Here is a 27,940-nt window from a genome sequence, read left to right as displayed (position 1 = left end):
TTGTACTTTACATCTCGGCCATTATTACCGTAGGAATGTAGGCCTACACATGAGACGGAATCTGCAGCCTACATTTTCTGTTATTTTTAATTTATTGAGTTTTGTGTTTTCATACATTGGATGGTGTTGTAGAGGTGGACACAGGCCTCTATAAATACAAGACGTACCAAAAAAAGACTGTTCCAATGAGCTGTAAAATGCATAAATGATTTGTTTTACTTTGACGTTTCATATCCAACTCATCCATAGAGCAGGGTTAGGATCATATTCACAAAACAATGAAAGTTGATATAATGAATAAATACAATTAGAAAATGTAAACATTGACTGGATTTGGTTTATTTAGAAATCACCATGAATCACCATCTTGAAGACGAACAGATGAGACATGTATAATCTGACTTTGTCCCAGGATTAAACATTATAACCTCTTAATATTAGACTATGATCTTATAATAGACATAAGAGTAAAATGTTGTCCATCCCTTTCAGTGACGTCACCAACGACATGCATATTTCTACGCTTTTATAAAAATGTTCTGACAAAATAAGTGGTGTGTGATTAGCTCCACTCATCAAACTAGTTGCCAAGATGTTCATTTATGTAGCAAGGAATGGGGGGGGGTAATACCATTTGACTTCGAAAACGATCTTGTCAAATGTTTTGCTTGAAACTTTTCACTTGTTGGTGAGGTCACTGAATGGAAGCTTTAAGGGTGCTATATCATGTTTTTAAATAATCATCAAAATCTTTTAAAAAAATAAACATCCACAGAGCTTTTAGAAAGGTGCGGAATAAAGTTTTTTCCGACAAAATAATTTTTTTTTTACATTTTTGGAAGGTCCAAAATGAATCTCGTGTCTTACATGCGTGCATATTATGTTCCCCTCGTGGAATGCACCCTATTGGATACTACATGCCAGTGTGCTCTAGTGTAGTGTGACATCTAGTGGTTGAACGTTATCTATAGCACCTTTAACCCTTTCACTGCCACACGACAGCCGGTTAACTTTCACTGTGACAATACAGAAGGTTAGCCCTTTACTATCACACAACCGACGGCGATGCTCCATCATTAGCTCCGCATTTGATGCTAATGATGGAGCATCGCCGTCGGTTGTGTGACAGTAAAGGGCTAACCTTCTGTCGTGTGGCAGTGAAAGGGTTAAGTATGGACCATAATGGACCAGACGCACGCTGATGAGGCAGGTAGGATGGTCTCTACCGGTAGGGCTGAACAATTCATAGAAACTGGACCAAAAATATCAAAATCGCAGGAGGCTGCAATATTTAATTAACAAACGTGCATCAGAATACGGTCTAAATGGAGTATTGTTATGCTTCTGAGATACCCTGCCTATAAATCACATCCTACAGATGTACTGTAGGAAAACCTCTCTGTTCGGTACAGACCCCTGCAAAAATCACATCATAATAATTATAATACTTTGTTCAATGAAAATGTATTAATGTTGGAAGAAATACCATTCCCTCTAATATCTTGAGAATCATATCGCAATTGCAATATCTGGTTTGCATATCGTTCAACCCTGCCGACCAGTAACAGAACGGTCACTGGTCCAAACCCCAGCACAGACAGCAGGGTGTGTTCCAGCTGTGAGCTGACGACTGCTGCTCATTGGCTGGTATTACCTCTATAGTGCCCGCCATCTCTGCCAAAGTGCCCCCCTGTGCAAGGCACTGAACCTCCAAACTGCTCCAGTGATTAATTATCCAGAAGGCTGCAACTTTATGCACCTGGTCCAAAGTTCAGCAACATTTTAAATAAAGCAATCGGAAATGACAAAACACTCCTCCCATTACTTCCTGAGAGGAGGAGCAAGGAGGGGACAATGTCATCGCGCCAAAACTGTAGGTATAACACACACACACACAGGATCACAAGATCTCGCCTGCGAGACTGAAACGTGAACTTGTCAACCGCACGGTTCTTTCGGGTCCATCCCTGATGTGAACAGACTCACAAGAGGCCCGGCCCAAAAGAATCCCAGAGACCACCGTCCTTCCAGTGTCCTGTTGTTGCTATGGAGACTGTGTTGGGCCTTCAGCGTCGCTGTATTATGGAGACTGCTTTGGGCCTTCGGCAGGCGTGAATCCCTCTCTCTGCATCTTGTCCTTGTACTTCAAGTAGTCCCTCCTCTTAGCGAAGTATTTCACCTGCCGGGGGAGAGGAGAGAGAGCATCTTTAAATGTATTATCCGTTTCACCGGGATCATTTGGGGACACGTTGCAATCTGTGCCACATCATCACATGGAACTCAAACCTGCGTATACGTTTTGTGTTGGGAATTTGTCATCTAATGTCAAGCGGTAAGACCAGCTAGAGCAGTGGTTATCAACCTGTGGTACGCGTACCACTAGTGGTACTTGGTGGTACTGCTGGTGGTACTTGAAAAGATTTATAAAAAAATAAATAAAAAAAATATTATGCAGTCAGGCCACTGAACTTAGAAGCAAGCAGGCCAGGCCGCTTGAAGCCTTTCTCCAACGTGTTTGTGTTTCCGCGTCTCTGATTGGCCAGGTCATGTGACATGTACGCCCAATCGTGGGACCGCACGTTTTTACACTGGTTAAGCTTAGGCGCTCTTTCGAAGTTGGTTAAGGTTAGAGTTTGTCTTAGAGCATGGCGATAGAACGCCTGCCCTGATTCCAAACTCTAACCTTAACCAACTTCAAAAGAGTCGCCTAAGCTTAACCGGTGATAAACTAGGCGTAAGGGTAGTTTGCAGGCTGTTCGACCCGGAAATAGGCGCAGAACTTGCCGTCCCACGATTGGCGCACATGTCACATGACCTGGCCAATCAGATTGCAAAACGGGAACCCAGGAACACGGACACGTTGGAGAAAAGCTACACACGGCCAGGCCAGTGTTTCTAGTTGCGGCGGCGCGATAGTAGGTGAGGAACAACCAGGAGATCACTGTGACAGAGAGTATTGTAATCTAAACAGTCATAATTTTTTGTAATGTCAGATAAAAAATGAAATACTCTGAAAAGAGTTGTTGTTAAATCTGACATTACAAAAAACAAAGAATCCATCAAAATCTGTGTTGTTGCTAATCATTGACACATGCCTAGCCTGTAATAATCCCCCCCAGAAAAATTTACTTTGCATTTGATATATTGAAAATATTTCATGTCGGACAAGGGTATTGATTGATTGAACATAACAGGTGCAGAATGGGTACAATACAGTACAGCAGCTCAATACACACAATTGTTAAGGGGATGCAGACCAGAGAAAGACTTTCATCTTGTTTACATCAGGGTCCCCCATTTTCAATTCATCATAACATATATGACATACATGACATACAGGTAGACAGTACTGTTACATCTAGACATTTATGACATTCAGATCTACAAATATACAGTACTGTTTACGAGTACAGAAATAGTCTAAAAAGAGAGTATATACATTTGAGGGGGAAGAAACTGTACATTGGAGGAGGTTGGGTAGGTGTGGGTGAAACTGTACATTGGAGGTGGTTTGGTGGGTGGGGGGGGCGGTTGGGTAGGCGGGGGGGGGGGGGGGGGGGACTGTATATTGGAGGGGGTTGGGTTTGGACATCTACAGGGGCCAGTTTCGAATTGCAGTCTCCCGTAGGTGCTCTATGAGAGTGGTTTTGAAAGTGGGTACTAGTGATTCACATTCCTTTGCGGCTGTGGGTAGGGCGTTCCCACATTGACGTGGCATAATTGCTAAACGTGTTTAGTCCCTTGTTTGAGCTGAATCTGGGTTTAACATGATTTGTGGAGCTCCCTCTGGTGTTGTGGTATTCGTGGTATTCACTGACCTTTGGGAAGTATTTTGACATGTACATGCCAGGGTACCTTAGTCAGGGTATCTGCAGGTTTAGCCCAGTCAGATTTAATGCTTTTTAAGACTTTTTAATGCCACTCAGAATTAAATTTAATACCAATTTCACAATAACAAAAATCATGCAACAACACCAATTAGTTTAAGTTTAGGGACACATTGGTCCAAAGATGTTTATTAAAACATAACTTGGAAACTTAAAAATCTTGAACTTAAAGGAGTAATTGGATTGGATGAATTTCAACAAAGGGGTGACCAAACATAAATAGCAAATATAGCTATACAAAAATATACCAGGGGCCAAGCAGCAAGTGCAACAGCCACTGTCAGAACACATAACTATTACCACCCTCCCCAGGGTATCAAAAAAGTCAACCAACAAACAAGATTATTGTACCGGATCTCCTCACTGGTAAACAAGAATACCCTGAAGACTCTGGCAGGAGCACTCATTCAAGGGTACTACGACTATGCTTGCACCTCATGGTACCAAAGCACCTCAAAGGCACTAAAAACAAGATTACAAACATCACAAAACAAACTGGTCAGACTACTGCTTAACCTCACTCCTAAAACCCACTTTACCCCTGCCCACATTCAAAACCGCTCTTAAAGAGCACCTACGGGAGGCTGCAATTAGAAACTGGGCACTGTAAATGTCCAGCCCCCCCCCCCCCCCCCCCCCCCCCCCCCTCTCCTAATGTACAGTCTCCTCCCCATCATATGTATATATTTTCTGTTAGGATCTCTGGGTAACAGTACTGTATATTTGCATATCGTATATGTCACAATTGTAACACTACAGTACTATATAGTATACCTGTATGTCATGTATGTCCCTATGCCATAAATGTCATGATGTCATGTATGTTGAGTATGTCATAAATGTCATGTCACTATAATTGAAAATGGGGGACCCTGATGTAAACAAGACACACGTCTTTCTCTGGTCTGCATCCCCTTAACAATTGTGTGTATTGAGCCGTACTGTATTGTACCCATTCTGCAATCTGTTAAATAAAGTTTTCATTCATTCATCCAGTTGTTTTGTTTTTGTGGTTTTGGTTGAATGAATGAATACTTTGTTTAACAGATTGCAGAATGGGTACAATACAGTACGGCTCAATACACACAATTGTTAAGGGGATGCAGACCAGAGAAAGACGTTTGTCTTGTTTACATCAGGGTCCCCCATTTTCAATTCATAGTGACATTTATGACATACTCAACATACATGACATTTATGGCATAGGGACATACAGGTATATAGTACAGTTACATTTGTGACATATACGATATGCAAATATACAGTACTGTTACCCATAGATCCTAACATACATGGGAGGATACTGTACATTAGGAGGGGTGGGTGGGAGGAAGAAATACATAGTGGGTGAAGCTCTCATCGAACATAAACACAAACGTGTCCTTGTTTACATCCGTGAATAGATTATTTTCAAGTTAAGACCTCAGCTTCAAGCTTTGGCGTGGAGCCGAATGTTATCCGGACTTCTGTTGGTGCAGATGTTATAGTCCTACCTGAGATGGCGCAGCTGGTGTGGAGGCAGGCGGGGCCGAAAATAAATGCGAAATAGTAGTTTGCAGGCGGTTTTTGCAGAGCGCTCAGCATGTGCGACGCGACTGCTCTTTTTTTTTGTTGCAGCGGGGCTTGTAATGGTATTTGACTGGGACCAACCATCGCGCAAACAGTGGATTGTCGAGCCAGTTCTCGTTAAATTGGCACTTTCCCATATTAACGAGTGCAAATGCTAAACTAAACTAAACTAAACGTAACGTTAGCGTTATCGCTTCGCCTTGCTAACGTTAGCTAGACTCCGTTGCTGAAATGGTTCCCCGGCCAACACATTACACAAGGAGTTGTGTTGGTTCCGCCCCATTCCGGTCTGCGTGATTCTACAACACGGTCAATGAAAAGTCAAACTTTATCTTCCGTTAACCGTTTTCCCCCAGATTTCATAATAAAACATAAGATGACATGGCATTTTATCTTTCCTTTCTATGACATTTTTAAGACCTCTGAAAATGGATTTAAGACATTTTAAGACAAACTAAGGCCTTAATTATTGATAAACTAATTTAAGACCTTTTAAGACTTTTTAAGGATCCGCGGACACCCTGTTAGTGGTGTAGTGTATCGTAGACCAGGCCCATTGCAAGTTGCTGTACTCTGTCGTCTACTCTAAGCCATCCTAGGTTGTCAAAGTGGGCAGGGGTGAGGTGGGTTAGGTACTAGGAGTAAGGTCAAGCAGTAGTCTGACCAGTTTGTTTTGTGATGTTTGTAATTTCGTTTTTAGCGCCTTTGAGGTGCTTTGGTACCATGAGGTGCAAGCATAGTCGTAGTACCCTTGAATGAGTGCTCCTGCCAGAGTCTTCAGGGTATTCTTGTTTACCAGAGAGAAGATCCGGTACAAGAATCTTGTTCGTTGGTTGACTTTTTTTATTACATTGGATGCCATTTTGTCACAGGAAAGATTTGCCTCTAGGATGGAGCCCAGGTATGTGATTTCATCTTTCCTTGTGACAATATTGTCACCCACTGTAACTGAGAAGCCAGTCGGTCTTGCTGAGTTTGTTATTTGAACCGAAGAGAATGGACTCCGTTTTACCCAGGTGTAATGATAGTTTGTTATCAGCGAGCCAGGTGCAGATTCTGCCGAGTTCAGAGCTGAGGGTTTTTTCAACCTGTAACTTGTTCTTGTCAGAGACCAGCAGGGCTGAGTCGTCCGCGAACAGGAACAAGTTGCAGTCACAAGCTGACGACATGTCATTTGCATAAATTAGGAACAGTAACGGTCCTAGTATGCTTCCTTGTGGAACACCACAGCTCACTGGGAGGGGGGGGGGGGGCGATAGGGTACCGTTTACCTCCACTAGGCCTGCCACGATAACACATTTTGCTGGGAGATTAATTGCCCCCGAAAATATCGCGATAAGCGATATTATTGCAACCGGTTAGAGAATCTTTTTTTTTTGAAATTTATTTCCCAAAAGTTCTCAATTTTCTTTTAAAAATTCACTAATATAATGATAATAGCATAATAATGCAAGGACACCGTTTCAAAGTGCAATAAACTTTTATTTAACATTGGAAGACATTTTAAATATCCTAAATAAAAAAATGCTCAGTTTGATTGTTTATTATAAAACAAACTGAAACTGGAAACAAGCCCTCTGTCTGGCTTTTTGTGTCATCCTTTTAACATGTACATGTATTATTAATGTACCTTGCGCCGCGGTACCATGTACAAAATGTTAATAAACTGTGAGGAAAAAACTGGAAACGTAATAAATAAAAAGGCAGTGAAACAATAATCAAATAAACACCAAAATATATACTATCTCTATTGGAATGGAGACTTCAGCACAAGATAAACTAGGGATGGGCAAAAATAATCCAGATCGATTGATCACATGATGTACTCGAGTACTCGTGGAGGAAAACGCTGTACAAAATAAACGTATTTTCCGGTGTTTTAGACTTTTATTTTGAAGCCCACCGCTCAGTCTTTTCCGGTGTTTTAGACTTTTATTTTGAAGCCCACCGACCGAAGCGGAAGTATTGTTGTTATTATCCTAGCAGCCAACTTGTCTCGTCCGTTCTGTGTTTTTGAGCTTGATTGATTGATTGAAAACTTTATTAACAGATTGCAGAATGGGTACAATACAGTACAGCTCAATAAACACAATTGTTAAGGGAATGCAGACCAGAGAAAGACTTTCGTCTTGTTTACATCAGGGTCCCCCATTTTCAATTCATCAGGACATATATGACATACAAGCTAATGATAAAACAAATGTTGAGATAGATTGTTGGTGAACAACTAACTTTAGGTTAGTTTTAACGTTAGCTACTAACGTTAGATGCAGCTACTACAGGCAATCAACGATGAGGAGGAAGCGTCAAAGCAGTATATAATAGAATAGCCGTGGTGCGTAGGCACGAGAGCGCAACTGTGTTATAATAAATTAATTTATGTTTAACTTGTCCCCGTGTCCAGTCCTTTGACCACCCGTTCATTGTAAACAATGATGCATGTAATTGTATTAACTAGAGGTGGGCATAGATACATTTTTTTAATCTAGATTAATCTATCTGCAATCCTGGATTTAATCTAGATTAATCTAGATTAAAATGGCTAAAAAAAAAAAAAAAAAAACCTGCCGAAGGCATTCAAAATATGTGTGTTCTACCCAAATAATGACCAGAAGTAAGTCCTTACTTTTTCTTTCCTCCTTATGTTTCTCAGGCCAGGTGGCCCATTACACCATGAGCCCATCTCCCGTTTCCAAAATGCATTACAGACTGTTTGAAAAAGCTGTTTTGCTATGATAATTGGTAATGAAATATCAAAATAATGTTCAATAAGATGTACTTGTGTTTAATAAGTTGTTTTATTCAGAAGTTAACACAAATAAATAATATTACCAGTACAGTACAGTATCTAGCACTCTCAGGAGCAAAACAGAAAGAATCATTTCAAACTTGAACTATGTGACATGGCTTGAATCAACTGCTCCAGTGGAGTTGCTCAGTGGCCAATGGTGTCAACTGTGGTTGTACTGGGCAGCTCCCAGGTGTGAATGGAACTGTGTGAATGTGAAGCAGGGCGTTCATGAAAAAGTGCATCTGTGCTCAGCGAACCTACCCTGGGTAAATAAAGGTTTATAAAAAAAAAAAAAAAAAAAAAAATTTAGATTAATGCGTTAATTATATTATCGCGCGATACTAGTATAGCGTTAACGCAGCACGTTAACGCCGTTAACGGCCCAGCTCTAGTATTAACGTTATTCTGTGTTGTAGCTATGCTATACGTTGTATTTAGTTTGTTAGCTATTTAGCTAATGTTGTTAGCATTGAGTGAGCATCAACGAACGCTAGATCTTTAATCTTTATTTAGCAGTCCAGTTTCTCCGGGCAGTAGCGAGTAACTACTTGGGTCTAAAAATAGCTAACGTTACACTACAAATAACGCTACTTGGTTAAAAGGAGCAACACTATTGAGAAATGTAGTTAAGCTATGTGGCGTTGCCCCACGGAGCTCCTGTGCTGTGCTCTGTAGTAAGGCCAGCGGCCCCCCACACGGAGAGTGACTGACGAGGGGTACTGGTTCCGCCTCATTAAAACAAACGCGCAAATAGCAATTAATCGCGCCTGTCAAAATTATTGCATTCATTTTAATTATCGCGCCGATTAATCGATTTATTGCTTATCGCGGCAGGCCTAACCTCCACCATCTGTTCTCTCCCCTCCAGGTAGGATTGCATCCAGCTCACTGATAGTAATCAGAATGGAGTGATTGACAGTGTCGTAGGCCTTTTGTAGGTCCAGTATGACCATGCCGCAGTATTTGCCCGCGTCCACCTCTTGTTTGATGTGGTCGTTCAAATAGAGAAGGCATGTGTCAGTGGAGTGGGATGTTCTGAAGCCAGATTGGAATTCGAATTGGAATTCGTAGATTCGAATGGTAATTTTCTACCTGTTCGTATACTCTTTTTTCCATGACTTTCGAGATGGAGGTAAGAATAGAAACAGGGTGGTAGTTGCCTGGGTCTAATTCAGGGTTTCCGTTAGAAAAAATTGTTGCCGGTCTCCGTGACCTGCAAGATTTCAATCTACCGGACAAATGAGATTAATTCATAGTTTATTGAGCTTTAAAACAATTGATAGGCAGGCAATATAAAGAATGTCATCCTCAAGGCATGTAGATTTATAATATTATTACTTAAAACTAGGCTACTTTTGCGTATACAGTCATTAATTAATATATTCCAAATAAAATAAGTCCCTCGATACTCCGTGCTGCTGCTGACTTGAACTAAAATAGACCGCGTATGTGGGCAGTCGGTCCGACACTAAACAGCAGTCTGTTATAATCACATTTTTATGAGCTAACGAATTCCGTTATATTGGACATTTGTATTAATTATATCAAGCGAAGAACTGAGAAAGCAGAGAGACGGCAACATTATCGTGGTTTGCGTGACGACTCTCTCCACCTCGCAACGACTTATTTGCAAAGAGTATGGCGCTGCAGAGAAGCTGATTTAGCTGTTATTGGCTCTTTTCTGGGAACCGCACAGCAGCGCCCCCCACCCAACATTGGCTGAAAATGGCCAAATTGGAGTACTGCTGGAATACTGCATTGTGCCGTTGCCTCTCTGGCTCTGCAGCTTCACACAAAAGTCCGCACACCAGCACTAAGCTCTCGCCGACAACGTCGTTGTCATTATTAGAAGCAACGAGGAAACAAATGTAATGATCGTTTCGTTCATCGCATAGGCTATTTAATTTTAGCCTATTTTAATACAATTCAAATAATCAAATTGTGCTTAGACTCAGGGAATTATTTTCACCGGACATTAAGACCGGAGATATTAAATAAGTCGGACTTCAACAGATTTTGCCGGTCAAAAACCGGTAATTACCGGCTAACGGAAACGCTGGTCTAATTTGCTGCCCTTTTTGTGCAGAGGGGTCACTCTCGCAATTTTGAAGTCCTTGGGGATGTGTGAATGAATGAATGAATGAATGAATGAATGAATGAATGAAAACTTTATTTAACAGATTGCAGAATGGGTACAATACAGTACGGCTCAATACACACAATTGTTAAGGGGATGCAGACCTGAGAAAGACGTTTGTCTTGTTTACATCAGGGTCCCCCATTTTCAATTCATATAGACATTTATGACATACATGACATTTATGGCATAGAGACATATAGGTATTTAGTACTGATACATTTGTGACATAAACGGTATTCAAATATACAGTACTGTTACCCCTAGATCCTGACAGAGTATATACATATGATGGGGGGTGGACTGTACATTAGGAGGGGGTGGGTGGGAGAGAAATATACATACGGCGGGGAGGGAATAATATACATGCGGTGGGGAGGAGACTGTCTATTAGGAGGTGGTGGGGGTTTTGGGCATTTACGGTGGCCAGTTTCGAATTGCAGCCTCCCGTAGGTGCTCTTTAAGAGCGGTTTTGAATGTGGGAGAGGTTTATTATGTGTGTGATGACTGGGGTGATGGCGGCTGCTGAGTCTCTGAGTTATTTGGAGGGGATGTTGTCATGGCCAGTGGCCTTGTTAAGTTGGAGGGTGCTCAGTTTTTTGTGTACATCAGCTGTTGTTACCATTTCTAGTTTGAAAGGTAGAGGTTTAAATCACATGCATAAGTCTTAACATGCGAGGAGAAGAGGAGTACAGCAGCAGCAGTGTGCCCTTGAAATATATTTCTGACTGTACAGGGTTTAGACCACAGATCTTCAACTCTAATTAAATGCATGTTTGACTGTGAGCTGCATAAGTTAATATTTAGAGAGTACACACACACACACACACTTACCCACTGAGCAGGACAGTTCGTCTCGAACTCTTTCTGGACCTTTTCGCAGGACGAAGCTTGGTCATTGTTGTCATCAAGACATTTCCAAAGCTCGTCCCTGGCGCCCCAACACGCCTTCCTCTCGGCTGAGTTTGGAGCTGTCACCGTTGTTTTGATCAGAGCAAGTCAAATAAGGTACATTCATTCACCACTAGGTGAGTGTGTTACTGTTACCGAACTACTTCTATTATATCAAGTTAAAAACCTTTCACAATACCGTCTTGTCCGGACGAATTCACCCATTAATCTTCGTCATACTGTGTAATAATGTGAACGACATCAATGCTGCATGCTTTCCGGAGCATTCAAGGACGCAGACAATCTACCGTCGCGTCCAGATGACGTCACGTGTAAGCCTTCGAGTGTGTAATTACGGGAATCTACCACAAGGTGGCACCGTTTACTTTCAAGTATTTCGATGTTAACTATAATTAAGATTGAAGGGAGGGGTGGGTGGGGGGACACTGTACACTGTACAACTGTACAAACAAAACTGTACATTGGAATATTGACAAGACCATACTTGGTCATTTACTGTACATTGGAGGGGGTTGTGTTAGGACATTTACAGGGGCCAGTTTTGAATTGCAGTCTCCCGTAGGTGTTTTTTGAGAGTGTTTTTGAAAGTGGGTAGTGATTCACATTCCTTTACAGCTTTGGGTAGGGCGTTCCACATTGATGTGGCATAATTGCGAAACGTGTTTAGTCCCTTGTTTGAGCCGAATCTGGGTTTAACATGATTTGTGGAGCTCCCTCTGGTGTTGTGATCGTGGTATTCACTGACCTTTGGGAAGTATTTTGACATGTACATGGGTACCTTGGTCGTGTAGTGTATCTTGTAGACCAGGCCCATTGCAAGTTGCTGTACTCTGTCGTCTACTCTAAGCCATCCTAAATTGTCAAAGTGGGCAGGGGTGAGGTGGGTTCTAGGAGTAAGGTCAAGCAGTAGTCTGACCAGTTTGTTTTGAGATGTTTGTAATTTTGTTTTTAGCGCCTTTGAGGTGCTTTGGTACCATGAGGTGCAAGCATAGTCGTAGTACCCTTGAATGAGTGCTCCTGCCAGAGTCTTCAGGGTATTCTTGTTTACCAGTGAGGAGATCCGGTACAAGAATCGAGTTCGTTGGTTGACTTTTTTTATTACATTGGATGCCATTTTGTCGCAGGAAAGATTTGCCTCTAGGATGGAACCCAGGTAGGTAATATCTTCTTTCCTCGTGACAATATTGTCACCCACTGTAACTGAGAAGCCGTCGGTCTTGCTGAGTTTGTTATTTGAACCGAAGAGAATGGACTCTGTTTTGCCCATGTGTAATGATAGTTTGTTATCAGCGAGCCATATGCAGATTTTGCCTAGTTCTGAGCTGAGGGTTTTTCTTGTCAGAGACCAGCAGGGCTGAGTCGTCCGCAAACAGGAACAAGTTGCAGTCACAAGCTGACGACATGTCATTTGCATAAATTAGGAACAGTAGCGGACCTAGTATGCTTCCTTGTGGAACACCACAGCTTACTGTGAGGGGGGGGGGATAGGGTACCGTTTACCTCCACCATCTGCTCTCTCCCCTCCAGGTAGGATTGCATCCAGCTCACTGATAGACTATCAAAACCAATTGCTTTTAGCTTGTCAATCAGAATGGTGTGATTGACAGTGTCGAAGGCCTTTTGTAGGTCCAGCATGACCATGCCTGTAGGCCCTAAATCCAGCTGATGTGAGAATGAGAATACATGTTTCATAATTATCGGCGATATGAGGACTGCCAAAATATCTGGCTAAATCAAACTGCATGTAGCCCTTATTGTTGTTTAGTTTCCTTTGCGTCACTAAAGTGTGTGTGTGACTCTGTCTCAGACTCTGACCGGGTCAAAACCTGCACAGACTACAATGCATGACATATATCATGCCAGTGTATACCTTGTGTATACTGTGTATACTGTTTACTTTTACTCTTACTCGTCATAGTATACATTCAGATTCAAATTATCTATTGCCATATTGTTTATTGTAACATATAATATAACCTATAGGGCATACAGACCCTCATCTGCACCTTTGTTTACACTGTTTACACAATTATTCTCATATTTTTAAGTGGTTACAGTTTTTCACAATTGTTAACACACAAAAAGCGAAAAGTGGGCACAATTTGCGCAACCTTTTATAATAAATATTTAAATATATTAAATAAATATAAATAAATAAATATTAAATATTTGTGTTCAAAATTTGCGAGAAGTATTGGTATACTGGGCAAGTCTAGATATATCCTGAATCAGAAAACTCTATACATTATATTGCACACTTATTGTACCATATCTATCATATTGTGTTGAAACCTGGGGAAATACTTATAAAAGCAACTTACAAAAGATATGCACAAAAAAGAGCCATACGGATAGTACATCATGCATGGTAGATATTTAGATCACACAAATAGTCTGTTTGTAAAGAGTCAAACATTAAAATTCATGGACTTAATCAAATTAAAATCTGCGCAAATTATGTTCCTGGCAATAAAAAACAAATTACCAAGCAACATTAAAAAAAAATGTCATCGCTAGAGAGAGTGTTTATAATATTAGAGGGACATTAGCTTTAAAGCAACCTACGGTATACGTACAACTTTTAAAAGTATGTGCATTGCAGTTTGTGGTGTATCACTCTGGAATGGTCTGGATGCAAGTATAAAATTAAACTAAAATATCAATACATTTAAAGGTAGCTATAAACAAGCACTTATGGACACATATAAGAGAGAGGAGCTTGAGCAGTAATGTGACTCCCTATTATTTTTTTTCATTTGGATATTTGGATATATAAAAAACTGTACTTTTATTTTATTTTTCATTATTTGTTATATTATTTAAATTTTTATTAAATTATAATGTCAAATATTGTAAGGAAGGGGCAGGGCTTGATAAGTTGTTTTACTTCCCCCTGTTCCTTCTCGAACACTTATTGTATGGAAATAGTCTTTGACTATTTACTTTTTTGTTTTTTAAACTTGTTTTATGTTTCTATGTTCGAGACAAATAAAAAATCAAATCAAACCATCACTTCATGTACCAATCGCTCAACCCAATTTGGCACTACTTCACACTCCCTTATCTGCATTAGACTCTGACTTACCTTCTTTACACTCTAATGTCAATTACACATCACCTTGTTGTCAAAACACTATACACACAATGTTCAGTTGTTGTTCAATGTTCACACACTTCTCAAGTAAAATCTCAAAACATCAACCTACAACACACAAATATTCAAATCTCTAAACATTCAGGTCTGTTGAGCAATTTGCAATCAGGACTGCAGCATACAAGTGCCTTGAGCCTCTGTTTTGTTTTGGTGAACAATGGAGAACTTTGAAGAGAGAGGCAACCAGCGAAGGAGAGGGAGGGGTAAGAGTGAGAGGAGGAGGAGGAATAGGAGGAGGACAAGAAGGAGCAGGGAGAGGAAGACGAGGAAGAGGAGGAGGAGGACAAGGAGGAGGAAGATGAGGAGGACAGGGAGGAGGAGGAGGAGGGGGAGAAAGCAGAAGGAGATTGGGGCCACTGTGGTAGATCGTGTGCTCAACCAAATCTCAGCCGCTTCACAATTGAACCTCATTAGAACCTTCAGGAAGGAGAACAGGTACAACATCTATTTGCCTTGCATACTGTAATACTGCATATCAATAGAATACAGTGTGCTGCTCACAGTACTGTAATACTGCATATCAATAGAATACAGTGTGCTGCTCACAGTACTGTAATACTGCATATCAATAGAATACAGTGTGCTCACAGTACTGTAATACTGCATATCAATAGAATACAGTGTGCTCACAGTACTGCAATACTGCATATCAATAGAATACAGTGTGCTCACAGTACTGCAATACTGCATATCAATAGAATACAGTGTGCTCACAGTACTGCAATACTGCATATCAATAGAATACAGTGTGCTCACAGTACTGTAATACTGCATATCAATAGAATACAGTGTGCTCACAGTACTGCAATACTGCATATCAATAGAATACAGTGTGCTCACAGTACTGTAATACTGCATATCATTAGAATACAGTGTGCTCACAGTACTGTAATACTGCATATCATTAGAATACAGTGTGCTCACAGTACTGTAATACTGCATATCAATAGAATACAGTGTGCTCACAGTACTGTAATACTGCATATCATTAGAATACAGTGTGCTCACAGTACTGTAATACTGCATATCAATAGAATACAGTGTGCTCACAGTACTGTAATACTGCATATCAATAGAATACAGTGTGCTCACAGTATTTGTATTTTGCAGGACTGAAAGAGAACTACACTGTGGAGGAAGAACACACTCTTTCACAGCCAAACAGGAGACTGAAATTGTGAATGTGGTTTGTGATAACAACCCTATCACACTCCGACAAATACAAACTGGGATCCTGGCTGACCATGCTACAGTCAGGAACGTCCAGACCACCAGCCTCTCTACATTGAACCGTAAATGTAAGGAGTAAAAAGTATGTTTTTTTTCTCTGAAATGTAAAAGTACAAGTATACAAACCTAATAATACTCGAGTAAAGTACAAATCCCCCAAAACAGTACTTAAGTATTGTAACGAAGTACAATTACTCAAGTACTTTACACCCCTGATTCTCATGCTGTCTGTTTCAGCGGATCCAGGAGCATGACACAGCTAATGAGTTATATGAGTACATCTTCATTGATGAGGTTGGATTCATCATCATCATCAGGTGGCCTCTTCGTTCCGAAGGTTGCCTATCACTCTCCAACCCATTCTGTCCCCACTTCTTCTCTCCAACTCTGTTACTCTGCCTCTCACTCCGCTCCAATCACAGACGTTGTCTACCCAGCCTCTTCTTGGTATTCCACTTCCTCTCTTTCCATCCACCTTCCCCATCACCACCTTCTTGAACATCTCCCCGCTGGATCCTCTCAGCACGTGCCTGCACAACTCCATCTTTCTCTTTTTCAACCTCTCCAACAGCTGTCCTCCTTGCATACCCGCTCTTCTCAGTACCTCCTCATTCTTGATCTTATCCTTCCATGTTATCTTCAGCATCTTCCTCAGCGTCCACATTTCAAAAGAGTCTATCATCCTCTTTGCCTCTTCATTCAGCGTCCATGCTTCTGCTCCGTATGAAAAGACTGAAAATTCTGGTCTTTGTTTTCCAACTTATGTTTCGTCTCAATAATTATTTATGGTTCCAGAACACGCTCTTTGCAATTCCGGTTCTTCTCTTTTTTTAATTTTTTTTTATTGATCTTTTTCCCCCTCCATTTTCCTCAGATTTTCTCCCATCCCAATGTTAGTCGTTATGCCAATTCCCAATCCCCTTCCTGGTCGCTGCGCACTTACCCCCCACAGTCAGATCATCTGGGAGAGTGGAGGCTATCACGTGCTTCCTCCGACACACGTCCAGCCAATCAACCGCTTCTTTTCACCTGGCAGCGCGGATTCTCATTGAGAGGGCGTAGCGTGTGGAAGGATCACACTATCCCATTCAAGTCCTATCCGCGCTTAGCAGGCGCCCCGACCGAACTGTAGGAGTCGCTGTTTACAACGACCCGGACCCACCCCGCCAGCTTCTCCCACCCTCTAATACTGCCAATTGTATTAGTGTGAACGGCCAGCCAAGCTGGTGACAACCCCGGAGCTGTGAGCTGGATTCGAACAGGCGAATCTAGCCGCTCCGGGGTTTGGTGACTAACGCAATCTCCGTTACGCCACCTGACCGCCCTGCAATTCCGGTTCTTCTCTTAATGTCCATGTTAGCTTTACCACCTTCACTGATCCAGCTTCCAAGGTACATGTACTCCTTCACTTCATGTTTTACTCCATTCACCTGTATTTTACAAACAGTTCCTGGTGTTTTTTCAATGATCATTACTTTAGTTTTCTTTGTGTTTAGCGACATCCCATAGTTTTTACATTCAACATTTAGCTTATTCATCATGTCCTGTAGATCTTCTTGACAGTTACAGACTATAGCGGTGTCATCAGCATATCTTATGTTGGTGATGTTCTCTTTGCCAAGTTTTACTCCTTTCCCTCCTCTCAGACCTTTTTTCATCAGTGATTCACTGTACATATTAAAGAGTACAGGGGACAAGATGCATCCTTGTCTTACACCCTTCTCCACCGGGAAGTCTCTTGATTTCTCCTTTCCTATTCTAACATTAGCCTTCTGCCTCCAGTATAAGTTGTTCAACCTGGCGAAAAGGAGGAGCCGGGGCAGAAATATCATTGGCCAGTGGGCTATTGTTGAGGTCCCTGGCCAGCGTGGTGGGAACATCACAATGTGTGCTGCAATGAACCACCATGGGATCCTGCACCATCATGCCCACCTAGGGGCCTATAACACTGCCCGTCTCCTCGCCTTCCTGGGTGGCATGCATGACCTGCTGGTACCACCTGGCCAGATACATGGCCCACAGCAGATCGATCAACTCGTCATCTGGGACAATGTGAGCTTCCCCATGGGGCTGCTTGAGTGCGTGAGTGGTTCCAAGACCACCCACATTTTTCCGTTTTATACTTTCCACCTTATTCTCCTTTCCTGAATCCCATTGAGGAGTTTTTTTCAGCTTGGAGGTGGAAGGTATATTATGAACGGAACCCACAGGGCCGGGTCCCACTGCTCCAGGCCATGGAGGAGGCTTGTGGCGACGTGCGTGTTGAGGCATGTCAGCGCTTCTTGCGCCACTCGAGGCGTTTCTTCAAACGCTGCTTGGACAGGGAGAACATTGCCTGTGATGTGGATGAGGCCCTCTGACCAGACAGGAATCGGAGGCGTGATGCCGAATTCATTTTTGTGAAGGGGGGGTTTACAGTACTGTACTGTTCTATGTGTGTACCAAAATAAAACTTGTTTTTGCTGCATATTTGTGTGCTGTTTTATGTTTGACTATGAAAAAAGTAGGCCTACACTGAGACATTTTACAAAAGGAGAAATGGCTCATTCTCCAGAGTCATTGTCATCCATATGGTGTGTTCACTTCACACCCTACTGGACTATATACTTGCCCACTGTATTGTTACTTGATTCTAATTAGTGTATATAATTGACCACATCTGCCCAGTTGTACAGCCCTGGCCTATTCCTATTTTATCTTTACCTACAATTGTACTATATCTATTGTGCTATATTTAATTTAGTTTATATCCCATATCATTTTATTCAACCTCTTATTTACAGTTGTACAGCCTATATTTTATTTCATAATTATATTATTCTATTGTGCTTAACGAAAGGTTATGTATATAACCTAGTTATATGAGTACTGGCTAAGCGTCCCGCTCTTAAGCCTATCGAGATATACCTCATCTCATGTACCTACTGTACTCCACTAACGAAAAAACAAATACGCCCATCACCTGCCGGGTCCCACCCCTATGGAGGCGTAGCCTATAAGACACTAGGCATGGTCACCAAACACTCTTCCTCGCCAGGAAAAGATTCCTCAAAAGGGAACTCAGGGCCGTTAAGAGCAGGACGCTTAGCCAGTACTCATATAACTAGGTTATATACATAACCTTTCGTTATATTATCGTACTTGGCCATCGCGTCCCGCTCTTAAGCCTATCGAGATATGGGGTAGAGCGGACGCGAGGCCCGACAAATGTACCCCTTGAGGACCCGTAAGCCCACATCAAGGGGTTGGGGAGTCCCGTCACCCCATCCTTCTTAATGAAGGGGGGGCGCAGTCAACTCCACCCGAGTGCGAGCAAGAGGGAACTAGAACCCCTTGAACACACAGCACAGGCGGAACCACGTGTGACCTAACACACTGTGGCCCATACCCACACACTCCTGCTACCCTACCAAAGGACGGGAAGCAGGAAAGGCCACAGACCCCAGAACCGCCTGGGAGACAGAACCCCCGGTCATGTCCATGAGGTAAAACCTTACAAAGGGGCCCGGGGAGGACCATGAAGCTGCAGCACAGATGTCCTCCACCGAGGCCCCACCCAGCAGAGCGGCAGAGGCTGCCACCCCACGAGTGGAGTGCGCCCTGACGCCCCCAGGGGGATCCAGCCCGGCCAACGTGTAGCAGAGGGCAATACCCTCGCACAACCAATGGGACAGGCGTTGTTCGATAGTGCCTTACCGGCATGAGAACCACCGTGACAGACAAAAAGCTGATCGGTGACCCTGAGGTCCTGAGTACGGCTGAGGTAAATTCCCAAGCACGGACCGGACATGACAGGTGAAGGCCCGCATCTAACTCACTAGCGTGAGGAGGCGGATGAAACGCCTGAACCACAATATCCCTGGAGCGGAAGAACTCCGGATATCTTTAGGCACGAAGGCAGGATTAGGCCGCAGAGTGGCACCGCAATCGGAACGAAAGACAGGCACTCTGGTCGTACCGAGAGAGCACAAAGTGGAGGTGGCGGCCAGCAAGAACGCGGTCTTGAACGACAGCTGTTCCAACGGCGCTTGCTCAAGAGGCTCAAACGGGGCCAAGGACAACTGACCGAGGACCAATTGAAGATCCCAACTCGGAGCCAAAGAGCGTTGCACCGGCTTAACGCGTCGAGCGCCAAGCAGGAAACGCTTCACAAGAGGGTGGCTGAACAAGACATCCCCCTCAAATCCCTCATGATAGGAGGATATAGCTGCTGCATATACCCTCACCGTCGAAGCCGACAGTCTATCAAGGAGAGACTGGAGGTAACTAAGGACAGCATCCAGGGGGCAGGAGCCCCCCGCCTTACACCACACTTGGAACATACGCCATCTGCCCGAGTAAGCGCGACAGTGGAGGGAGCATGCGCATTCCGAATGGTATCAACCACAGAAGGGTCCATCCTCTCCAGACTACCAGTAGCTGGATCAGGACCGGGAACCACACAGCTGCGCCCCGGTCCGGCGCCATCAGGATCAAGAACCTGCGCCCCTCAACGTACCCGTCCCAACAACTGACCTAACAGATGTATGGGGAAGAATCCCAGGCGGCACGGCATCGGTCCCAGACCTGCCTGGCTATGTCCGGATGTAATCCCCACCCGTCAGGATGAGGACCGCCCCGCGACAGTACACCTGTACCCACATTCACCCTGCCGGGGATGTGGGGAGCCCTCAGGCCGCGCAGATGGAGGACGCCCATAGCCAGCCGCCCGCCGCCTGGTGCAGACGGGGCGAGCGTACTCCTCCCTGTCTGTCGATATACGACACTGACGTCGTATTGTCCGTCCTGATCAACACCGTTTGAGGACCGTTTTCAATACCAACACATTGAACGTAGCGCAGACCGGGCACCATGCCTCTTTAGTGCCTCGACCCGCAGAGACCCCGAACCGCGGCCCCCCCCAACCAGAGCCCACGATCACCAAACCCAGATCAGAAGGGGTCAGAAAATATACATAGGATCAGCATTGAATGAAAAATAATAAATAAAACAAAAATACAAAAAACACCATTACCACCAACATACATGAATATTCGGTCATTCTCCCCCCCACCCCCCCCTCTCGCCCCAGGACCCCAACGTGAGACATCCACATAATACCCCATTCAGTACTCAATTTCCAGAGTCAAATGCGTTCTTTTAGTTTTTCCACCACAGCCAACCAGACCGCTATATTGGCTTCATTAACACCTATGACACGTGCAGTGGAAATCTCCAGATAAATAACGAATTATGGACGATAAGGTGCATTTCTACCAGACTATGTTGGACTCAGTACTTCTGGTAAATCATAAAAATACTATAGTCAAACCGGCCGATGAGGAAACCTCTTGGGCTCGGTCTATAGTCTGGCCCGAGCAGACTATAGTATAGACGAAGAAGACAACGGATGAGGGCCAACTAACGTTATATGTATTGATCCTGTTCGCGTGAATATTTTCCCTAACAGGGTTGCACTTCCACGTTCGATTTGCGCGATCTGATTGGCCACTGACGTTTCTGGTCATGTGACATGTGCACCAATCGCGTGCCGCCTGTTTCTGCGCCTATTTCCGCCTCGAACAGCCTGCAAACAGCCTGCAAACTACCTAACGCCTAGTTTATCACTGGTTAAGCTTAGGCGACTCTTTCAAAGTTGGTTAAGGTTAGAGTTTGGAATCAGGGCTGGTGTTCTATCGCCCTGCTCTAAGACAAACTCTAACCGTATCCAACTTCGAAAGAGTGCCTAAGCTTAACCGGTGATAGAAACAGGCGTCACACGATTGGCGCACATGTCACATGACCAGAAACGTCAGTGGCCAATCAGATCGCGCAAACCGAACGCGGAAGTGCAACCCTGTTAGGGAAAATATTCACGCGAACAGGATCAATCATCCTGTTCTGATTGAAGACACTTGGACTCGGAGCGAGAGTGACGTCTATTTTACTGAACCCCATCCTAAAACATGCGTTTGTAATGATCGCAGCATCGGAAAATGAAGAAACAAGGTCATGTGTTTACCTTTGACCTGGCAATAATATAGGTTTCAGGCGAGCAGCGGCGAGATTTGCGCATACGCCGCACAAAACACACTATGCTTTAGACGTTGTAGGTTGGACAGAAGATGGTATGAAGCTGATCCATGGGGCCAGTGGTGCTCATGTCCAGTATGAGGTAGAACGGTCACTGGAATCTCTATATCGATATATCCACTCAGAGAGACCGGCGACAAGGTTAGAAAATCTCAAATAACAGACACCCTAACTGAACTAGACAGATTAGACCAAGGGTCTATCCCCGACCAGGTGAGATCAGGGTAGGTTGGAGGAGAGAGAGAGAAAAGGGACCGGCATCTAACCGTGCCCGCTCTATTGCTCTATACTTCAACTGGACCCGAGTGGTTCTCCTGCCCCCCTGGGGAATATGACATTGATATTCTGAGCTCCGAGCCTTGACTTTTAGCCTTTATCTTATTTTCATACCAGTACTCGTTTTCCTATGCCTTTTTTTGTTTTTAGCTCTATTTATTAAACATTTTAAATGTTCTTATGTACTTTAGATACTATTGCTACCATGTATGTATGTATGTATATGTGTTTCATTACATGTATATATACCAATTATTCGCCTGTTCTATTCTCCATCCATCTATCATCCATAGCAACACTTTATTATCACCAACATCCTTTCTCTCCTCCACACCGCCTGTGGTTGCTTTTTCTCCTATTGCTAGGTTTTGGTGAGTCGTTCCTTATCTTCATTGGGGAAAGTCTGGGAGTTTCGCATATATGGATTTTATGGTGGTTTTTGTTTTGGATCTATTGTGATGTTTCTTCTTGACTTGTAAAGCCCATGGGGGCAATTCCATGTGATCTTGGGCTATACTGTACAAATACATTTTATTTGATTTGATTGGGCTACAAAACAATCAACACATTTAAATCGCTCTGAGCCCCGGGAGTTGTTGAATTCTATCAATCTAGTTTTTTTCTGAAAGCGCTAGCTATAGCCTATTCATCCACACAAAGTAATGAGGTTAGGGCTTTTTGTGACAGAAAGTGAATTTAGAATGAAGTGTGTGTGTGTGTCTGTGTGTGTCTGTGTGTGTGTGTGTGTGGCATCGGTTACCATGGTACCCAGCAGCAATCCATCCGAGTTTATCAGAATCTGGCGAAAGGACAAAAAAGAAGGAGAAGTGTGTGTGTGTGTGTGTGTGTGTGTGTGTGTGTGTGTGTGTGTGTGTGTGTGTGTGTGTGTGTGTGTGTGTGTGTGTGTGTGTGTGTGTGTGTGTGTGTGTGTGTGTGTGTGTGTGTGTGTGTGTGTGTGTGTGTGTGTGTGTGTGTGTGTGTGTGCGTGCGTGCGTGCGTGCGTGCGTGCGTGCGTGCGAGCGAGCGAGAGAGACAGAGAGAGAAGAGAGAGAGAGAGAGAGAGAGAGAGAGAGAGAGAGAGAGAGAGAGAGAGAGAGAGAGAGAGAGAGAGAGAGAGTTAGTATAGCCTGCACGTCCTGCTGTCGAGGTTGCTGTGGAACTTGTGCTTCAGCGGGGAGATTTTGAAATCGAGAGAGATGATGCAAAGTGTAGCCAGTCGACTGTAAGTCTCAAACAGGTTTATAATATAGCTCATCTTCAATTATTGCCTTGTGTAGCTTCACTGCCTCAACCCCTCATCTGATATCATTCTCTGTGTCAGTGGCGGCTCTGCCACTAGGGGCGCAAGAGCGCCGACCCACCTGCTGTTAAATCACAGAAGAAGAAAATAAAACTTTTTAGTTTTTAGTTTTATAGCCCTATAAATAATATAAACGTGTTTAAAATGAATAATATTTACTCATTTTAAGTATGTTTGTATTTCCAATGCACAATATAACGTTATTATCTCAAATAGAAAAACACTCGTTTTCCTGAGCAGGAAGTGACATCACGTTTTTTTTAATTTTTTTTTATTTTTTCGTATTTCTCTGCCCGGGCTAGACGCGACAGCGCTCGGAGTGCGCGTCACAGTTTGATCGCTGTATCCGTCACAGCCAATCAGTGCATAACGCGTTGTGCGTTGAAATATGACTATTATGTTGGAATCCGGGCGCGATTTGAAGCGGTCTAGCCAGTAGCGTCAAGAATTTCTGTAGCCGCATTTCGCGGAGACGCTCTCTGATTGGCCGACGCCAGTATTTTTTTCCGTAGCAGAATTTCACAGAGACGATCTCTGATTGGCCGAATCCAATTTCTAATGTTCCAATTCTAGCTTTGTTATTCCTAGGTTGGTGATGCAGGCAGCTGTTTGTCTTAGAGCGTGCCGTGACTGCAAGTTCTTTAGACTGTTAAGCTTAGGCACTCTTTCAAAGTTGGTTAAGGTTAGAGTTTGTCTTAGAGCATGGCGATAGAACGCCAGGTAGTTTGCAGTCTGTTCGAGCGGAAATGGACAAAGGAATGAAGTACTTGTGACTGTTGCTGTACTTGTGTGGTGCTGCTAACAAGCTAACACTTGGCTAACAAGCTATATGGCGGATGCAGTCTGGACACAGTGGACAGTGGTCTGGAATACATCAACAGTGATACACTACTTTATCAAGGCAAGACCTCCTGCCCTGGACGTGTCAACTAAACAGTGAGTCTCTCTCTCTCTCTCTCTCTCTCTCTCTCTCTCTCTCTCTCTCTCTCTCTCTCTCTCTCTCTCTCTCTCTCGCGTTTGGATTGAAAATACGTGGATTATGGCTTGTTCAATATCGTCTATGTTTGAATGAATGAATGAATGAATGAATGAGAACTTTATTAACAGATTGCAGAATGGGTACAATACAGTACGGCTCAATACACACAATTGTTAAGGGGATGCAGACCAGAGAAAGACGTTTGTCTTGTTTACATCAGGGTCCCAGATTTTCGATTCATATCGATAGTTTAATAGCTAGCCTTGGCTCGTTTAACAATATGCAAAATATGTGTACAGCCCTGTACTCATACTGAAGTTATTCTTGGTATATAATAGGTCTGATTGTGTAACGAATCGATTCCACGTCGCGCTGTGTGAGAGAGAGAGAAGGAGAGAGGGAGAGATCTGCCTGTGTTTGGAGACGGGGCGAGTTTTGTTTCTAACTTTTCTATTTATATATTGTGTTTCAAGTTGTGAATTAGAGTCTAGACTATACTTTATTTGACTGGTTGTGTGTTGTTGTAGTAACAGCTGAGCGACTCGTTCATAAGAGCCGATTCATTGCCGTGAGCGTGAGTCGAATCGCTCACGTCTTGCCATGAGTCTGTTGTGTGGTACTGTACATGTTTGCAAAATGTTTGGTATAGAGCCCCTAGTGGCGAAGCACCCACCGGCCGCCACTGCTCTGTGTGTGTGTGCGCATGCGTGTGTGTCAGAGAGGAAAGAGTGAGAGATATAGAGACAAATAGAACAAGGGAAAAAAGAGACGGGTAGAAGAAGAGGGAGAAACAGGTACAGGGAGAGAGAGAGAGACGGATAAAGAGAGAGAGAGTGAGCGAGATGTGCACCTCTCTCTCTCTATCTTTCTCTCTCTCTCTCTCTCTCTCTCACACACACACACACACACACACACACACACACACACACACACACACACACACACACACACACCTACACACACACACACACACACACACACACACACACACACACACACACACACACAGAGACACGCACAGAGACACACACAGGCATCATAACACACATGAAAGAGAGAGAAATAAAGAGAGAAAGGGGAGAGAGAGTGAAAGAGTTACAGTATATATATCACAGCAGCAGGAAATGAGGTCATCTCACCGTTATGAAAAGCCCCACTTTAAGGCTGCTACCCTGCTGGAGCCTTGTGTGTCTGCAACCACACCTCACCCTGCTGCTGAAGCCTTGTGTCTGCAACCACACCTCACCCTGCTGCTGAAGCCTTGTGTCTGCAACCACACCTCACCCTGCTGCTGAAGCCTTGTGTCTGCATGACCTGCAACCACACAACAGTTTGACAGGGAAGAACAAACTGCCATTGTCCTCTTACAGTCAACACCAATGTTCTCAATTATACAAAGGATTTTGAATGAGTTTCACATCTGTAGCCATCATTGAGGGTGAGCCATGATGACAAGTCCATGAAAAAAAGAGGAGACGTGAAGGGAGGAGATGAGCCAGAAGGAGGAGAAGAAAAGATGAGAAAAGAAGAGAGCAGTTGCTGGCTCCCACAGCTGGCGTTCTATAGGGTTACCAGGCAACAGCCAACTGCAAGGGTTGAAGGTCACTGTGGATTCAAAAGAGCCAACAGAGTCCTCAATTAATACCGCACAGTAATTAACACGTAATGCCAAGCATTAATTGTCCCCCCTTTAAATGGTCACTTGACCAATTTGTCAACCATAATCATATAGTTTTGAGGACGGCATAATATTAATCAGACATAAAAACTTACCAACGTGTTCTGTGTCTCGAGAGCTCGGCCGCATCGGCGATCTTACATTTTGGGCACATACTGTGCTGTGGCTGCAGGCACACAGAGGCTGAGCGGATCAGCACACGAGAGGCCAGATCAATACCCTGGATCCAGCCCCCGCAATGACCCATTTCTGCCCTTTATCCTGAGAATGATCAATTCAATGTGTGTGTGTGTGTGTGTGTGTGTGTGTGTGTGTGTGTGTGTGTGTGTGTGTGTGTGTGTGTGTGTGTGTGTGTGTGTGTGTGTGTGTGTGTGTGTGTGTGTGTGTGTGTCTGCATGTGTATGTAAAGGCTACGTGTGAGAGTGCTTGGTTGCTATAAACACATCATAAGCACACACAAACACACACACACACATGGTTGATGACATCATGTGCGTCTAATGTGTTGGCTGCCCTGGGTTCACACAGTTAGTGCTCTGGTCTGATGGAGAACAGGGCGTTAGCCAGAGAAGCAGGTAACGACCTAACGAATACATATTCACCCTCACTATATATTCACCCTCATGCAGTATTCATCAATATTTGGATACTTGAAATCTGTCTGAAGTGAATAGTTAGTATCACAGCGCCACGGTGGTGCAGTGGTTAACACTGGTTAACACTGTTGCCTCGCAGCAAGAAGGCCCTGGTTCGATTCTCGCTTATTGCCAGGTATCCAGGTGGGGTATCTCCCGGGCCTTTCTGTGTGGAGTTTGCATGTTCTCCCCGTGCTCGCAAGGGTTTTTCCTCCCGATAAGAGAAACCCAATGGGAAAACATGCACAACAGATCGCTAACGCTGTCGCGTCCCTGACGAAGACAGACAGGAGCACTTGGATTGTTCCCCCGGGGCACGGCCCCTCGCCGACGCCCCTATCTGCTCCCGGCTGCCCTTGGGGGGAAGGACAACAGGATGGGTCAAGTGCAGAGACTCAATCACATCGGCGACCCAACTAACTGCACGTGTGTGTGTTCCTGTGTGTGTGCCGCCCATGCATGTGTGTCTGCCTGCATGCAGAAAAAAGACTTCTCCAAAGTCCAGTTATTATTATTATTATTATTATTATTATTATTATTATTATTATTATTATTATTATTATTATTATTATTATTATTATTATTATTATTATTATTATTATTATTATTATTATTATTATTTTATTATTATTTTATTATTATTTTATTATTATTTTATTATTATTTTATTATTATTTTATTATTATTTTATTATTATTATTATTATTATTATTATTATTATTATTATTATTATTATTATTATTATTATTATTATTATTATTATTATTATTATTATTATTATTATTATTATTATTATTATTATTATTTGTCTTTATTTCTATTATTTTTACTTAAATATTTTATTACAATTTGTATCATTATTTTATGTAGTTTTTCTCATCATTTTATTTATTATTTATTAATGTCCTATTTTACTGTTATTTAATTTTTTCTTATTGTTTACTAAATTAGCTATTTTATTATTTTAAATTCTATTGTCTTTATTATTATTTTATTTGTAATTATTTTATTTTCTTATGTTATTGTCTTACTGTTTGTCTTATTTAGCTATTTTTACTATCTTATCTAGTTGTTTTATTACCATTTTTATAATTTTAATGTCTTTATTATTTAATTAAATATATATATTTCTTTTATCATTTTGTTTCGTTTTTTGTGTAAAGCACTTTGAGCTGCAATCTGTATGAATGGTGCTATATAAATAAAGTTATTATTATTTTACATTTATTTTGATTTAAATTAAATGTATTTTATTTTAAGACTTTAAAGAATGTCATGTTTTTAGACATATGTCTATATTATTCAAATGGGAGCTAAATA

At 42.8% G+C, this 27,940-nt stretch overlaps 1 protein-coding gene across 1 annotated transcript; it reads right to left on the bottom strand.

Annotated features, from left to right (window-relative positions):
• Window positions 1–1,115: 1,115 nt before the first annotated feature.
• coa6 (cytochrome c oxidase assembly factor 6) lies at window positions 1,116–26,232 on the bottom strand (the record flags this gene model as incomplete). The annotated part of the gene is made up of 4 exons (XM_084330993.1): window positions 1,116–2,179; window positions 11,219–11,368; window positions 25,554–25,621; window positions 26,142–26,232. The coding sequence occupies 4 exons, from the start codon at window positions 26,230–26,232 to the stop codon at window positions 2,081–2,083; spliced, it is 408 nt and encodes a 135-aa protein (XP_084187119.1). The 3' UTR covers window positions 1,116–2,080.
• Window positions 26,233–27,940: the final 1,708 nt, after the last annotated feature.

The sequence above is a fragment of the Notolepis coatsorum genome, assembly GCF_963971535.1.
Source record: "Notolepis coatsorum genome assembly, chromosome: 15".
NCBI classification, from domain to species: domain Eukaryota; kingdom Metazoa; phylum Chordata; class Actinopteri; order Aulopiformes; family Paralepididae; genus Notolepis; species Notolepis coatsorum.
This window is presented reverse-complemented; position numbering and strand designations above follow the sequence as displayed.